This window comes from Neospora caninum, chromosome XII (genome assembly GCF_000208865.1).
Source record: "Neospora caninum Liverpool complete genome, chromosome XII".
Taxonomy (NCBI): domain Eukaryota; phylum Apicomplexa; class Conoidasida; order Eucoccidiorida; family Sarcocystidae; genus Neospora; species Neospora caninum.
In genome coordinates, this window is record NC_018398.1 from 5,324,366 (window position 1) to 5,341,048 (window position 16,683).

General features: G+C 54.8%; 3 protein-coding genes across 3 annotated transcripts; all 3 read right to left on the bottom strand.

The window, feature by feature from the left end:
* Positions 1–611: 611 nt before the first annotated feature.
* NCLIV_067030 (putative ICE-like protease (caspase) p20 domain-containing protein) lies at positions 612–6,507 on the bottom strand (the record flags this gene model as incomplete). The annotated part of the gene is made up of 9 exons (XM_003886254.1): positions 612–1,377; positions 1,857–2,022; positions 2,396–2,518; positions 2,921–3,061; positions 3,443–3,532; positions 3,848–3,959; positions 4,118–4,277; positions 4,453–4,494; positions 4,661–6,507. The coding sequence occupies 9 exons, from the start codon at positions 6,505–6,507 to the stop codon at positions 612–614; spliced, it is 3,447 nt and encodes a 1,148-aa protein (XP_003886303.1).
* Positions 6,508–9,159: 2,652 nt separating this feature from the next.
* Positions 9,160–11,383, bottom strand: NCLIV_067040 (hypothetical protein; the record flags this gene model as incomplete). Its single annotated transcript, XM_003886255.1, has 3 exons — positions 9,160–9,335; positions 9,772–10,545; positions 10,798–11,383. The coding sequence occupies 3 exons, from the start codon at positions 11,381–11,383 to the stop codon at positions 9,160–9,162; spliced, it is 1,536 nt and encodes a 511-aa protein (XP_003886304.1).
* A 2,098-nt stretch (positions 11,384–13,481) lies between these two features.
* Positions 13,482–15,743, bottom strand: NCLIV_067050 (conserved hypothetical protein; the record flags this gene model as incomplete). The annotated part of the gene is made up of 3 exons (XM_003886256.1): positions 13,482–13,708; positions 14,055–14,798; positions 15,083–15,743. The coding sequence occupies 3 exons, from the start codon at positions 15,741–15,743 to the stop codon at positions 13,482–13,484; spliced, it is 1,632 nt and encodes a 543-aa protein (XP_003886305.1).
* Positions 15,744–16,683: the final 940 nt, after the last annotated feature.

The following is a 16,683-nucleotide window of genomic DNA, read 5'->3' on the forward strand; positions in this document are numbered from 1 at the left end:
AAGAAAAAACACGTGCGGAGAGACGCCGTAACACAGATTTGCTTGAATTCACATAAAGACGGCAGTGTATTTTCTGAATCTGCATGCAGATGCCAAGACACCAGAAGCACGACAGAAAAGCCCTCTTTTGGAAACACCAACAACCGCTAAAGAACGCTTTTTTATATACAGACAGAATCACAAACCAGCAAAGAATGTGGACGGGTTTTATCTATAAAAAACTGTGTACACGGAAGGAAAGGCAACAAATGTCTTTCCTTCCCTTGAACAGCAACAGTCATCGCACATGGCCCCGGTTGTTCTCCCATTTCACGGATACCCACTCACGCGTTGTACTAAATATCTTTCCCCTCCCCCCTCTTCTTTTCCTCTCCGATTTCTTTCACCTCTTGTCCCTCCTTTCCTTTCCTTTCTTCTTACCCCCTGCCACGCTCTCGCCACCACTCGCTTTTCCGTCTCTCCTTCTCCCCTTCCTATCTCCCCTCTCGCTCCCTTTTTTCTTCTCGAAAAAAGGGTTTCCTCTCTTGTGCAGGAAAACGACCTCCACTCTTTCCGTTCTACCTATAATTCCACCCTTCTTCTTCCTTTCATCTGTCTCTCTCCCTTCCCTCTCACCACCCCTCACCAGCCTTCACACCGCGAGTCCCGACGAAAAAGGAGCCTCCGGTCGAGACTTGCGAGGTTGAGAGTTGGGAGAGGTTACCCCCGTGCATTTTCGAGTTCAAGTCGTCTAGACTGCCCGTGGAAACGCTCGTGAACATCGGATAGACGGCCTTTCCGTGGCTCCCCCTCGTGTCTGGGACCTCCACCCCGTAAAACGCATGCACTGGTGCGTCTTCGGTCACAGCCGGCGAGAACAGCCTACCCCCAGGGCTCTCGCCGGCAGGCTGCCGCGCACCGTAGAAACTGAGAGTTCCACTCGTTCTCTGCGGCAACCCTTGCGCCACGCGCTGCGCATTTGCCTTTTGCGCTTCTTCCTTCGCGTGCGCCTCGTGCGCGCGCCTCGGGACCGCACCTAAAGTGTCTGGAGACGCGCCAAACGCCCGCTGAAAGCACGCCTCCGCGGTGTACGGGAGCGCACCCGCAGCTGCGTCGCGCCGCATCTGCATGCGCAGCTCTTCCTCTCGCGTCCACTGCGGGTGAAAGAAGTCGTAGAAACTCCCCGACATCTCCTGAAGCGAAGAGAGTGGAGAGTCGAACGCCTCGGTGCACCAGCGCCGCAGACACCCGCCGGGCAAAGTCGACAACGCAGCCCCCACGGAAGGTCGGCCCTTCCCAGGCGCGAGCTCGGGGAACTGGATGAAGACTTCGTTCGGACGCGCACCACCTCCCGAGTGAACCGTCAGTTCCGGCTGCTGATCGAGTTTGAATAGGCGGCTAAAAAAAAAAGAGAAGAGAGACACCCGAAAGACACACACACACACGCACAGAGGGACTCAGACGGCAGAAGAACGAAAACGCGAGAACTGCAGAAGAACTGGTAAAAGGGAAACAATGACAGAAGGCACGGGAACCGAAAAACCCGAGAAAACAAACGAGAAAGGACAAGAAAAAGTTAGCAAATGGACAGCCAAGAGAAAAACAGGCAGCGCCACTCGCGCAAAACAGAGCAGGAAAAGACAAAAAAAAATGCGCACGCGACCCCGAAACCGGATTAAACAAAAAACACCTCTCGAGAGATGCATTCCCACCACGAAATCCCCCGTCAAATATATATATATATATATATATAAGTATATCGGTGGGTTGCAGACGTATATATATATATATATGTATTTACACGTGTCCTATATCTATTCGATCTACACATATTTTTATACATTGTTGCTGGAAAAAGAGTTTACGGCACTGCGTACTTCCACTTCAGATCGCTGATTTGCTGCTCGATTTTCTCCATGAGCTTTTTGTAGGTTACGCGGATCGGGACGCAGCCGTTCCGCGCGCCACCCTCGTCAGAGAAGACGCGAATCGTCTCCTCGACAAGACTTGCGAGAGCAGAAACCAGCGCCCACGTGAAAACGCCTAGGAAACGAAAAGACAATTCGCGTTTGGAGAGGCAAACACGGTGAAGAGACACAGAGAGGGACAGGAAAGGGCCGCCGTAGACACCCACCGGAACCCACTGGTTTTTCCTGTCTCGGGGCGACCGCGAAGAAACAAAACATCCTTCGCCACCATCCGCCTCCCCCCCCCCCTCCCCCCGCCAAAAAAAGAAAACAAGTCAATAAGTTGATGCATGGATAAAAACATATGTCGGCGTTTCTCCTCACAAGCAAGGAGATTGACGAGGAAAAGTCCCAGGATCAGCAGAGACAGCAGCGTGACTGACACCATGGGGCGAGGCGAGTCGTTCGACTCGGGAGAAACGGCGAACACGTGAAGGAAAGAGCCTCACCATGGACAACCGGTTTCGATTCAACTGTGCAGGATCCCTGAGAGTCCCCCGGAAGCGAACGGGTGTGGAAACTGCGGAGGCTGAACGAGTTGAAGCTCGCCTCGAGAGCCACACTCCCCCAGGCTGCAGGAAAGAAACGAAGCGCGCACACGCAACAAAAGGTAGAGAAAGTTGAAAACGACACCCGCGCGTCTTTCTCGTCTTGGCAAGTCGCCTTTTTCTTCTTGTCAGAGAGTGGACAAGCAAAGAACACACACTGGTCACAAGCCTATACGTGTGCCCGTATATACACAGTCGCGTATACGACTGCCCTCCTTATGTACCTCGTCTCTCTTAGACAGACAGACAGACACGCATACATGATCCGCGCGGACCCGGACCTGTCAAGAGACGTGAACCGTGCTGTGCAATCAACGTGTGATCGTTGTGCGGCTTCTTTGCGATTGCAAAAGAGAACCGCACACACGCACGCATTTTTTACATCTTTGCTTTCGGGGGACGTTCAGGCGTTTCTTCGTATCTTACGCGCAGCGGCGACGCAGTATGCGTTCAGCAGTCCAGGCTTCTCGTGTTCGTCTCCCTTTACGCTGGCTGTCGAGACGCAGCTCAGCGACTGCACTTCGACGGCCGGGATGTACCGAGGCTGCACAACTTGTTTGTGCATATCTACAACCCGTCAAAAAGGGGAAAAAAACAGAAAATGAGGCACCGCAAAAAGAAAAACGCGTTAGGCCGACAAATCACGGGTTTGCACCGCAAGACTTGCTCTTTCACGGTCCCGTTGCTTTTCGCCTCCAAATTCTGTCTTCACCGATCGAGCTGTCTCAAGTGAAGTCCACTGTGTATGTCCGTGTACGTCAATCCGGCTGCTGGTCTGTTGCGTCTGTCTGCGTGAGTCTACCTGACGCTCTCGCCCTATAGAGCCCCCGTCTCTGGCCGCGTCGATTCCGTCCCTCCACACCAAAACGAATTTGCAAGAAAAGAGAGTAGTGCTGGCATGCGCATGTCTCGCTGGCTGGAAGCAAGCAAAAAGGCAAGAAGACGTACCGGGACTCGCCCAGACGTCAGGGCGGTACTTGGCCAGGCACATCTTGTCGGTGGGGTCGGAGAACGGCCACATGCCGCGTTGTTTTACTCCTGAAAAAAACAGAGAAAGAACACGTGCCGCGCAAAAGGCGGAAACACAGCATTATGCGCAGAGACGAGCTGTTTCACCTTTACCAAGAACGGAAACACAACCCTACGCAGTCGACAAAGACGTTTGACTCAAGTTTATCGACTGGAGTTTCCTGGGCGGGCGAGTGACACTGAAAAATTTCCCAATCACCGCACCCAGAACGTGCAGACGCCCCCCTGTGAAGGATGAAGCTCGGCGTGAGGGGGGGGAAAGGCAAAGCACGACATCCACACACTTTCGCGCTTGAGGCTCTGTGGGATCTTCTCTTCACGGACCTTTGATGAAGGTGAAACGCGACAAAGACCCCGCCGGATCGAGAACCGTTTGCCCTCCGCAACAGTCCAGGAAGATCGTCAGCTGCGTTCGATCGGGGATGTTGAAGAGAATCTGAAGGACAAAAGCATCACATACGAGGCAGAAAAAGGGATTGATAAGCAGGCGAAGAAAAAAACTCGGCGTTCAAAGTTTTTAGGCACGGACCCCGGACGCGGGGGGCGAAGGGGGGGGGGGGGATATACCCGTTGTGGGTTGCTTTCCTGTCTCACCTCGCGAACCTCCAGGGCGCCCACGAGGGAGACTGGGTCTCCGCTCTCGACGTCGCGAATGTTGAAGTCGCATGGCACGAAGGCTTCCTCGTATCCTTCTCCTTCCCAGCCCGACATGTTGTCCATCTGCACGCTGTGGCCCGAGAAGTAAAAGATGAGGCTGAGAAACCAAACACAGGCAAGAAAGAGAGAGATTTATTTACCTCGCCCCTGGAGACAGACACAGAAGGGTCTATCTCGCTACAGGCCAAAAGCAAACAGCAAAAAAAAAAAGAAAAACCAGGCATCCCGCCGGAAAACAACGCGCTTTTTCGCTCTGACACACGGGCACTTACTAGTCATCGCACCGCGCGTCTTCTACGAGCCACCGAAGTCCCCTGCAGCAAAAAAGCAAAAAGGAAACCTCGACACACATCTCGAAACGTCTGCAGTGTTTCTGATTGCGGCACCCCGCGGCCACGTTTTCCCCGAAATTCGTTATCCCCAAAGAACCATGCTTGCCACGCGCACGAACGCCGTTTCCCACAGCCCTCCCTCTCTCACCTCAGAATGTTGTGGCGCGTCGGAAGTTCAGAGACCACTGGATTGGGTTCCTCCGACTCGAGGCCATCGACGTCGACGACGGAGTGCACGACCGCCTTCGTCTCCTCTCCACTCCGGCCTTGAGCAGCGCCAAAGTGCCTGGAGCCGAAGCCCGCGACCTCGCGCATCGCCTGTGACAGCGCAGACGTTGCGTCCGACTTGTCGTCGGTGGCTGCATGCATGTTGTCTTGCCTCGCCAGCAAGGAGCCGTGCTTGGAGCCATCCTTGCCTTGAATATAAGCCGCCGGCCCCAACAGCGACCCGTCTCGCCCGCGGCCTCGGTAGCAAGTCGACGGCGCAGTGTCGGTGAGGACACAGATCTCCTTCGGATCTATCCCAAGGAACTGGACGCATGCGTGAGCGAACAAATGGGCGTCGTTGCCGGCGCCGCGGATGTGGTAAGGCTGTCCCTTCTGGTGACCACAGCCCACGATCAGCGCGCGTCTTCGGGGCCCGCGAGACGGCGGCGCGCGCACTGCCACGGGAAGCGCCGATCCCTGCTGGCCGCTGAGCCTGTCAGTGGGAAGAATGAAGCTGGCGCTGCTGGGCTGTCCAAGGGCGGTCGGAAACGCCGACGGAAACGCCGACGGGAGAAGGCCCGCACCTCCCACGTGAGGACTTGAGAACGAGGGCAAACGCGGGATCGGGGTGGAGAACTCCGGAAACTGAGCCGAAACACCCTGCGGCTGCGGCTGGGCGACGAAGGCGCTTCCATCTGGAGCTGTAGGTACACCCGAGAAGACGCGGGTGCTCTTGACCGGAGCTTGCGAGTGCTCGTTTGCGACGTGCGGCTGCTGGCTACGCTCTGCGACCAAACTTCTGGCGTAGTTGGAGTTTCCGGCTTGGTGGCGCTGCGCAAAGTGCATCAGCAACTCCTTTTCCTGTTTCACCAGATCTTGCAGTCGACTGGCCTCGAAGGCTTTCGCCGCCTCGAGCCTCTTCAGCGTCCCGTCAAGGTCCTCGGGGACGGCGGCCGCAGGTCGTCCGCCTAGTGGCCGATCCGCCCCGAGCTGAGCACTGGGAATCTCCGCCGCTCTTCTTCCTTCTGCGAGGGAGTATGCACTCGGAAGCCCGCTTGCAGTGGGAATGGGGAGAGGCGGAAAGACAGCGAGCGGTCCGGGTTGGCTAGCTCGGCGGTAGGTCGGGGCGTCGCTTGCTGCGGGTCCTGCAGCTGGACACGACCAGGAGGTTGTAGGATGGCACAGCAGACGGGAGGACGAAGAGTGCTCGCTGACGAGGCTGGCCGTAGAACGCGAAAACGCGCCGGACAGAAGCTGCTGGGTTGCGGGCTGTGCGCAAACGCTCGTGTACACCGAAGGCGAAAATGCGCGGCAGGCTCCCTCACGGGAACGGGAGGCCAGTCCGGATTGCGCAGAGTCGCGCGTCAGTGAAGCACCTGCCTGTGCGACGGTCCATGCGTGTCCTCGGGCCTGTGGAGCGCCGTCTTCCACTGAGGAGGCGCTCCATGACTCCGCCACGAAAGCGTTGGTCTCTGCGTTGCCTTGCGGGTACGACGCAGTCACTGACGAATACGCAGGCAGATTTCTCTCATATCTGCCGGTCATCGGCAGGTGGATCCTTCCGTCACCGTCGCTCTTTCCTTCCGAGGAGACGGGTACAGTGTTGACGGGGTAATAGTACAGCCCAGCAGGCTGGCGACCGAGCGTTTCAGAAACCCCGTTTTGCTGCGCCTGCACGGCGCCTTCGCCGCCGGACAGAACAAAAGACGGGGGGATTCTGAAGGACGCAGGTGCGCCAGTCGTGTCGAGGGAAGACGACGTATACGAGTGCGGGGTGTAGCTCGTCATCGTCGAGAGAGCGGGAAAAAGCAAAAGAAAAGCGGAAGGAAGCGCGAGAAGGCACAAGCGTCAGCGGCGAAGAACCTCTGTAAAAAACTGTAAAAGGGCAAGACTGACGCGAAAAAAAGCCGGAGATGAGGCCGGCGGAAGACAGCCAGTGGGTCGCCAAGGCGCGCCGAGGCAGCTGCACAGAGGTCTCAGACGCCAGCACGGACGAGCAGCGACGGCGACCAAGAAAAAAAAACGAACACGAATGTGAGACGCAGAAAAACTGCAGTCAAGACACTCCCTGACGAGTTTTCAACCACGCGGAGACTCACGAGACGATGGCTTGGCCGTTTGATGGGCGGCAAAATGTCGGCGGCGAAGACGAGAGGTTCCGGGGAAGGCAGCGGTGTAGTGACACCTCCCCAGAGGAAAAGAGAGATACTGTTGGAGCCAGCAAAATAGAATTGACCCAGAATCTTTGCCTCTGCAGGATAAGCACTGCCGAGCGACCGCGGCCGAGCCGAGAAAGCAAGCGTTTCCCCTCCCCCCTTCCCCGCGAGAGACAGGAGAGCAGGATAGAGTCAGAAAATCAGGGAGAACGACGGTCGGATATGGACAGTACTTGAAGTATTGCGGCAAGAAAAGAGGACTGCTTATAATTGTGCCGGACAAAACAATTTGCGGTTTTTTCGGGACGTGGGGCAAAAATCATTGCTCGGGTACGAAGTGAAAGAGTGACGAAAAGTGTCCGTTTCCGACTGCTAGCTTTGCGTTCCGGGAGGGAAAAAAATTAGGCCGCACAAACCCCCCCCCCGTAGCAGTTTTTCACCGACAGCTCTGCCTTGGATGAGGAAGGAAAAAGCAAAAATTCGGAAGAAGAATAGTGTTTCAAGACGCTTCCATCGGGCGCCAAGAAACGACAAAGCCCTGAATCGCGCGAAGACGTAAATGCTTGCTGGAAGACACAACAGGAGACAAACGACGAGGTGAGAGGGGAAAGCGCGCAAGTCCGAGTTAACACGACCATCTGCCTTGCGAAAGAGTGACGGGGTTTGTGGGCGTGGGAGATGAAAGAAGAATACAAAGAAGCACGTGGAACAGTGAGCCCAGTTATCTCATGAGAGAACAAGGCGCTCGCTTTGTGACGAAAGACAGACACACGCTTCGACTTTACGAAGCGCTTTCCGTCCCGTGGTTGAGTTCACGGCAGATGGGAGGCGCGTCGTTTACCTCGGCACTTTCCGTGCCACAGCTTAGAAAACTGAAGGCGGAGAGAGCGAATAACACGCGGAAGAAGAAACACGAAAGAAAAGGCAGAAAGTAAGGGTAAAGATATGCCGAGGATACACACCCTGCTTTCTCGCGAGCAGATGTGTTACAACGAGCGAGGATGCCAACCGTGTGATGGTTCCGTCTGTCTTGCATGACAGGACAGATGACGGGGCGGGCAGTATCCCGCAGTTAGGAAGTCTTTCTTCTCTCAGTCTCTTTCGGGAGAAACGGGAGATAATACCCACTTCGTATATGTGACTAGGCAAAACACCTTGCAAGTGCTACTTTTTGCTTCTGCAGAAACGTAGAAGGGTAGGTGACTTACCTGTAGCGAGCGAGCACACATCGGAACCCGAGTACCCACGATGCTTAGAGTCGGTCTCTCTGGAATACGCCCGAGTTGTCTACAGAAAAGATTCTTCGTCGGGGTTCCTGAGGCAACATCTGCGGAACGCAAACATGTGTATGTAATCAGCTTCGCCGTAGTCCGGGCCATGCTGAGACGCAACGCCTGGCGTACACATGGAGAGTTGTGCACCGCTCACGGACTACACACCGTTTCCACTTAGAAAATTGCATGTTGTCTTCCAGTTTCGAGTCATGAGCCTCTACCTCCACCTCGAAACGAGACTGAACTTTTCGGTCTTTTTTTAGGGAGTTTGGCAGTTTGAACTGCCAGGGCTCTCGTCACGAGAAGTTTATATCATGTCCTGCGGTGGCGAAGCACAGCACGTATGCTTAACAATCGCTCGTTTCCCTCACCTAGGTTCATCAGTAGAACGAATCCACGTTCCCGATAAACGTTCGAACAGCGACGTACACTGCGCAGAAAACTGCTGCAACGAAAGCAGTCTGACAATCTGTAGCGAAAAACGCTGTCATGATGAAACACCTGTATAAACCGTGCATCAGCGTTCTAGAAACCAGCAAGCCAGAGACCACATTTCAGTTGACAAACACAAAACATTCTGCCCTTCAATTCATGCATTCAATCGGCGATGTGGCATCTTTGATAGTAACCATCTCCGATCGAGGCTGCCACGTGTATCTCTCTCGCTGGCAGTACCCCGTGAAGTTGTCGCTGTGGATGCTCCAATACACCCATTTTTCAGAATGTGCAGTGCCATGAGGTGACACATGTCTGGCCGAAGAAGAGGTAAGAGGAAGCAGCTTCCATAAACCCGGACGTAGCCTGGCTGACGCCAAGCTTGGTGGCAGGCAGATACTAAAGGCACACTCATTCATACTCGGAATCTTGCGACTGGCCTAAAATACTTCAACCGCCTTTAGAGCTCAATCACTCGTCTTTTTCCATGCTTTCAGGCTTGTCTTCCCAAGTAGAAACTCGCGTCACGAGTTGCCGCCTGTCTTCTATGGCGGGCTCTTCTTGGATAATCGGTTTCACCACCGAGCTGGCGAGAAAGGCGGCCGTAAAGCCAGCAATGGCGAGAAGCCAGAAAGCGAAGAAGTCGCCCCGACAGAGCATAACCATTGCAGCGAAGCATGGATTAAGCAGAGGACCACCTGCGTAACAAGACAAAAAGGTGCACCACGCACGAGCGGAATGCCTGTAGTTCCTGGTGCACATCAGAATTCGCTGGTTCAAAAAACGGTGCGTCGAGGTGGTTCATGGTTCCTCATGCAGTAGGAACGGCGCCTGGAAAATACAACAACTCAGTTGCACCACAGCAACACTCTAAATATTTGAAGACGTTTGCAACTGGACAACGAGAGGTGGAGAGGCGCGTACACACGCTCAGATTCGGCCAACCACCAACTTCCCAAGTTGCACGTGTGCAGAATTGCTTTGTAAGTTTACAATGACATATGCATTTTTATTTAGCCAGCTTAAATTTTCAGCGCATATGCTTTTTCTGATTCTGCGTCTTGCCTTGGGGAGAGTTTGGTGCATCAAATTCTCTACGTTACCTACGACGGCTGTACCGTAGCAGGTTCGGCCACGTGAAGCGCTTGAGAGTCACACAGTAAAACTACCATTTTTTTGTGTACTACCGTTCTCCGACCGTCGGTCAACTGCGGAGAACTGCTGTAACCCCCGTGAGGAGGAAAGTTGCCAAAAAGATCCCAAGGAATAAAATGTACCTGTAACTCGGCAGAAGGGGCTGCCAACTAAATATACCATGGTCCCGACATTCAAGCTTATGGTGCCAAGGCCCGTAACCCTGACGTGGCTCCGCCGTGTGATCTTTCCCACTGAGAGGTCTGCAGCTTGAGCCATGTAATTCAGGCAGCTGAAGAGGCATTCCCCCAGGAACACGTCGACGACCCTGCTGAACCACAGAAGCATTTCGAAGCTGTTTTCTGAAGGAGAGACGCGAAGGCGATGCACGACGTCAACGAAACCTCCGGTTGCAGTGCGCCCCGCAAGCGTCCATCCAAGCATTTCGAATTGTAAAAGCCGCTCCTGCTGTTCCGGCGGTAAGAGCCAAGTGCTCGCAATCCAGGCATATCCACCCAGGACCTTGCTGGACACCACGATCAAGTCAGCCATCGATAAGAGAGAGGCGCTTACTATCCTTGCTGCCTCCTCTTGGAGATGTATGGGCAATGGCGTTAAAAGCGACATGAACACTGAGGAACAAAACTCCGTATGGCGACTATTTGTAGACGCCATTTTTTCCTTAGTGCCTGGAGACTGCATATCGGTGTAAATCTGCATCGTTAGTGGTGGCCCATAGGGCAGGTGACCGGGGAAAAACGCTTGCACGACAACCCCCACTAGGGACGCAGCGCCAACAGTTGCAATGAAGATCTTGATCAAGTCACCTACAGAGAGGAAAGCGTGTGCACGCAACACACGCAGGAGTATAAAAAAGGCGCTAAAAGTGGCACTTGCTTGAAGGCGCTCCGGGGAAGACTACGACAGACTGCCACATCAAGCAGAAGGCTCGTGTTCATTGGAAAACACGAGTACTTGTAGTGTACGTGCCATATCTTCCTCAGCCACCGAGAGGTGACACGCCCTCTCAACAGACAGAACGCGGGAAAACACTCAGGACATGGACGGAAGCTTCTCACCAGTGCTGAGCCCACGGGGGTGGAGCATCTCAGATGATGCCGCTTCTCCTCGACGAGACACCTCTTTTTCCTGGCACGAAATCTGGGCTCTGTGCTTGGCCAGACTCATCTCTGCCCATGAACCGATGAGCGCAGAATACGGATCTGTCACAGCTCCACGAGAAAAGAGAGGTCCCCAAATATTCAAGGAAATCCAAAAAGCACCAGCTCCAACAATTGAGGGTGTCCAGAACGCAAACGGCGGCACCTTGGCGAGGCAACAGGCGATCCATCCTGGCACAAACGCCAAGTACAGATAGAATGCGAAGCTTTCTACAGCCGTGTGGAGTATGGAGACGCCCTCTCCGACTCGGAGTTCCGGCCGCGCACATGCAAGGAAGTCATGGCTTTGTCTGCTGGAAGCGATCGAGGAAGCATCCTCACTGACAGAATTCTGACTGGATGCATCCTCCTGTTGACTCTGTCTCCCAAGTTCATCTCCATGATCCGACCATGCACTCAAAGAGGGAGCCTTGGTCACTTCTGACTCGCCTTCTGCCAAAGAGAGCGGCGCTCGCGCGGCAGTCACTTGCACGACTCCGTCCATATCGCAGAGGGCATCGCCGCGTCGAGGCGTGGCAAAAATTGACAAGTCGAAGGGTCCGGAAAGTCTTCCAACTCACCAGCTGAAGGGGTAGGAGGGGCGCAAACACTTTACTTTTCTGGACTTACGGTCCCTAGAAAAGTGCCACTGCGTCCTCGAGATGAATGCCTGTCTAACCGCGATGCGAGAACATTAACCGCGTCAAACGGTAAGACACGATACAAAACGTCGAGTTGTAGTCTCCCAAGCGTTTCTGGTACGGTGGCTGAAAAAGTGGACCGTTGTGTGCCTTTTCAGAAGACCAAGGTGTCGACTTTTTAGCAGCAAAAAGGGTAGACGCATTTTTTCCTCGGTATATGTGTGTGCTCGTCTCTCTTCAGACCTCGAGCCCGTGCACCGGCAGCAACTCTGGGATGCAAAGGTGGCCGAGCCTAGCGAAATATACGCTGCATTCTGCAAAAGTTGCGTGTAGCACGCAACACGAGAGGTAAATTTATGTGAAGAGCAGTGAGCAGTTTTCGGGCATACACAATTGGCGCAACAGATTTTTCTCGTAGCGACGCCGTTACCCCGAGCCCCAGCCTCTTCCAGCTCTCCGACACAGAACTTGCTGTGCCTCGTTCAAACCGCCTGACTTTCGGGATGCGAGAGCGGCTGTACTTGTGCTCCATTTTCTGGAAGAGACAGTCTGACGACTTCGCTCTTTCCCCATGGAATAAGGCGGCCAGCCTACTAAGTATATCTGTGGCTACGGTAGGAATGGATAGTTCATCGCAGCTCGTTTCAAGTGTGCAGCGCGTGCGCTCAGATATATGTTGCTTCCACACTCCCGCTGACATTCCGGCAATTTGCACTGTTTACGGTCTCGGCCCAGTCAACGAAACCACCCATTAAATGCAAGAGCCCCACTCGTCGCCTCTTACACAAACAATAGTGCGCGCAGCCTCGCCAGAGTAAAATCTCCGGCTCCACGCGGCAACAGAACCACCGCATGAAATCAGGAACACCGTCCACTCTAGCGGTTGTTTACGTTCTACGGGGAACGGATCAGAAACAGTCTAAGATGAGAAGTTCTCCTACAGCCAGTCGCCGCAAAGAGGAAAGAAAACTTCCTGTTGCCAGATTAACCGACGACGGCGCTCCTTGCTGGCCCTCATTTGAAAAAGGGTTCTGCTCCGGCTGGCCGACAGAGTCCTAGGTACTATTTGTCTCTGTTCATTCGATTTGAGTTATACCAATGTGGACTGTAATCCGGGGTCAACGCTTTGACGGCGGTGGACACTCAACAACGTAAAACTCGTCAAAGTCGCGGCAAGCCCTGTATCACGCGCAACGTTGCTCTCCCTGAGGCCTCGCGTTTCAAACAAGTGCATCCACATAAACAACGGTGGCAGCATGAAGGTACATCTCTACACATCAATGTATCTGTATTCTCTGTATGCGCCCGCTTGTCTCAGAGTACACCTGCATGCAGATATATCATATATAGATCGACACACCGCACATATTTTTCCCTAAGTGCCCCGCTGGAGAGCTACGCACAAGTGAAACTCTCGTGCCTGATCCACCCACGGAAGACTACGGTCTCTAGGTAGGCAGGACAGGAAGGGAAAAACCTGTGGAAGCAGCCCCAATCGTCACAAAAAAATCTCCCGTGCCGGCCCTAAAGAGCTGGAGCGCTGGTCTAACACCCCCAGCCTGCGCGGTCGACGCAGATATCGCAAGAGAACGTTTTGGCGTGGGCCTCGGCGTATATTTCATTTGCAGAGCCCGCATTTTGTGTCCCCTGAATGCTGCCTTTCCTTCCTCAGCGAAGAGCCTCCGTTGAGGGGTCGGCTACGAGGAGAGATGTTTCTCTCTCCTCCGGCTTGATCCACCAAATCCGGAGTTTCCCTATCTGAATTTAAAAAAATGTTGCACGGACAGACGTAATTTCTGTTCCCCGCGTTTCGCTGTGTGGCGCTTACTCGTTCTTTCTTGACCTCGACTCACGCCACCGCATACTGCACTACACACCCAGCGGGTAAAGCGAATCAAGACAGGCACCGTCCACATACATTCCGCATGCCTGGATACCTGCAGGTGCGTGACATGCACTCCGTTACTCGGCCTTGCGCTTCTCGCGCTGTTCCGGCCACACAGAGAAGTTTCTGTCCACTTTGTCTGGCGCAGCAGGCTTCTTTTCTGGGACGCATGCAAAAGGCCGAACAACAAGCGTGGCCAAGTACGCTGCGAGAAGGTCGGCCGACACCAGGAGAAAGAATCCAATCACATCTAGACGATATGCCGTCACCAGTGCAGCATACCCTGCGTTCAGCATTGGGCCGCCTGAGCACACAGTGCAGGACGAAACAAGGATTAATTGGGTCCATCCGTGCTTCTGCCACGTTGAGGGAACTGCCGCACGCACACGCCTACTGATCGGCATCGTGTCTTCCCAGCGGTAAAACACGCAGGCCCCAATACGAACGCTCTTCCAGCGCTGCCTGAGCTCCCCCCTTTCCCCTGACGAAAGATGCACAGATGCAGCCACACAGAGGCATGTCTGAGCGTATTCCTGCGTTTCGCTGTTTCTCCTCCCAGCGTTTCGTTTGATCTCTGCATGCTCACAGAGAGAAGCGACCGGCGCGTCTCTGTAGGAGTGCAGGTGCACGCAGCTGAGACCGACACTTACCAACAGGAGTACAGAAGGGTATTCCAAAGTAGTAGAAAAAGCAAGCAGCATTGAGAGAGGCGTAGCTGATGCCCCGGATTTGAAACCGAGTCCCTTGCGCAGCGGCTGTGACGGAGGCTTGAACTGCGGCGGCCATGTAGGCGAGGAACCCGAAGAAGACCTCGAGAAGAAACATGTCGACTATGCCACTGACCCAGAGCACTGCCATCTCTTCTTCCTTGACTCCTGCAGCCGAGCCAGTCAGCGTGTGGACGATTTTCGAAAAGAAATTGTCCGGCAGGCTGGGCCCGAAGAAGCCGTGGGCGCTGTCTCGACTCGCGTCCGAGACCTCTCCAAAGAATTGTTTGAAGAAGTCGCTTTTAATCATCTGCTCCTGAAACTGCTGGTGGCCGCCCCCCGGCTTGAGCACCATCGCGATCCCGGCTGTACATACACCGAGACCGACGCGGCGCAGCAGCGCGAAAAGGCGACTGGCGAGCACCAGACCGCTCCGGAGCATCTCAGTGGTTCGTAGCTGGAGGGCGACTGGCAGGAGCGGAAGCAGAGAAGCCACAAGAGAAGAGGAGGGAAGGAAAAACGGCGGCGAGACCTTTCCCGGGACTGGAGCGGGCAGATCGACGTACACCTGGTGGGGAAGCGGCTCGAGAGGCGACAGGAAAGTCGCTTCCGAGAAAAAAAAGCGAAGAACCAAACCGACGACCGTGGCCCCCAGGAGCGACGCCGCGGTGATTTTGCAAAAAACACCTGCAAAAGGCAGCGCAACACAGGAAGAAACAACACGGATCCAAACAACAGACTCTCTTTTCTGTTTTTCGGATTCTCTGAAGCACCCGCGCTGGTCCACCTTCCACTCCAGCCCGTTCTTAAAGTCTCTCGTTCTTTCGCTCACGCTGCTCTTCTTCCCCAAAACAGTGTCTGCATCGTGCCGATGTCCTTTTTCTTCTTCCTCTCTCCTTTCTTCCTAGCCCCTTTCTCTCCCCCTTCTTCCGACAAATCTTCTTCCCGTCTCTCTTTCTGAGTTCCCGTACCGACTGAGACGCGGGCGAGTGCCTCGTCTGCGCTCTCCGTCTCTGCGTCTCCGTCCGCGTTTCTGCGGATCGGCGAGGCGGCGCGCGCGCCGGCAGCGCCGAGCAGATCTTGCTGGGCGAGAACGCGCAGATGCCTGTCCTCGCGGCTCCACGTCTTCGCCTCTCGAACGCCGACGAGGAAGCCCCCCGGGTCCGTCACGTTGCCGCGCGCAAACAGTGCAGACCAGCAGGCGAGGCAGGCCCAGAGCGCGAGAGCGGAGGTCGTCCCGCCTTCCCAGGCGTTGAAAGGGGGAAAGCGCCGCAGGCATGCATTGAAGAACCCCGGGAGAAAGGCGACATACACCGCGAGACAGAGAGACTCGACGAAGCTTCTGACGGCTGACGGGCCTTGTCGCTTCAGCTCTGCCACCTGCAGCTGTCGCAGCACCTGGTGCTCGCGCTCGGTCATGACCGGGTAACGACTCTGGACGCCTGAACAGCCGCCAAGCTTTTCCTCAGCTGTTTCGCCCTCTGCTCTCTGCGACCAGCCGCCGTGCTTGGGGTTCTTCGAGGCTTCAGACGCACCATTCGGCGATGTAGGATGTGCGACCGAAGAGGCAGGGGAACCCCCAAGCCCCGACCCTAGCGAGGAATCTCTCACCTGGGACTTCGGCTTCCCCATGGAGCATAGAGCAGAGAGAAAAAAGAGAAAAAAAAAGAGAAAAGGCGAGAGAAGAGAGAACCGGAGAGGGCAAGGGATGATGTGATTTAGAGGGAAGGAAGCCGCACAGGAGGGAAAAGAGAGGTCTAGGAAGAACGTGAGTGGCGAGGGACGAATCCGAAACAGATCTCGGATTACGGTGCAGAGGCGATGAGAGAAGCAAAAAATGGAAGCGGAGCGGCCGGAGAGGCAAAAGACAAGGCAAAGAATTCAAAATGCGAGAGGAGACAGTGTAGAGAAAAGGCGAGAAGAGGAGGGAAGGCGAGTTGTTCCGGAGATAGAGGCCCTGCGTCGACAGGCGTCACGGAAAGGGACAGGTGGGCGGCTGAACAAGAAAGAATGTCGCGTGTTGAGGAGGATTCGGACAGAGAGGGAGAAACAAACGTACAACGCGGAAGGTAAGGACCACGAAATACCGTCGACAGGTGAAAGAGGAGAGCGCGGTCAGACACGGCGGCCGAAACAGGAGGCGAGAGAAACGTGAGAGTCGCAGGAACCGCTACGAAGAAGACAGCTTCCGAGACGAGACACGAAGGAGAAGCAAAGACCTATAGAAGAATTGCGGGAAAGAGAAGAAGGGTTGCCAGTGCGCCAAAGACACCCGCTGGAAGAGGCTACAGCCTCACACATGGCGCTTCGGCCTCGCGGTTTCAAGACCTGCCCTTTGGTGTCAGGGGAAAATGGACAAAACCGCGTTTTTCATCCTGTTAGTCACTCCACGTTTGCAGCTCTTTACAAGCGTGTCCTAGAATGGACGGAAATCGAAAAAGAATCCCCGCCTCTCACACACACACATGCCGCCGCAGCCAAGCGCGCGTGGAAAGCGGCGCGGATCGCATGCACAAAAAAAAAGGGCCTTGCTTCTTTTCTCTGCTGTTTCTCCCGTTGATCAAACCCGAGC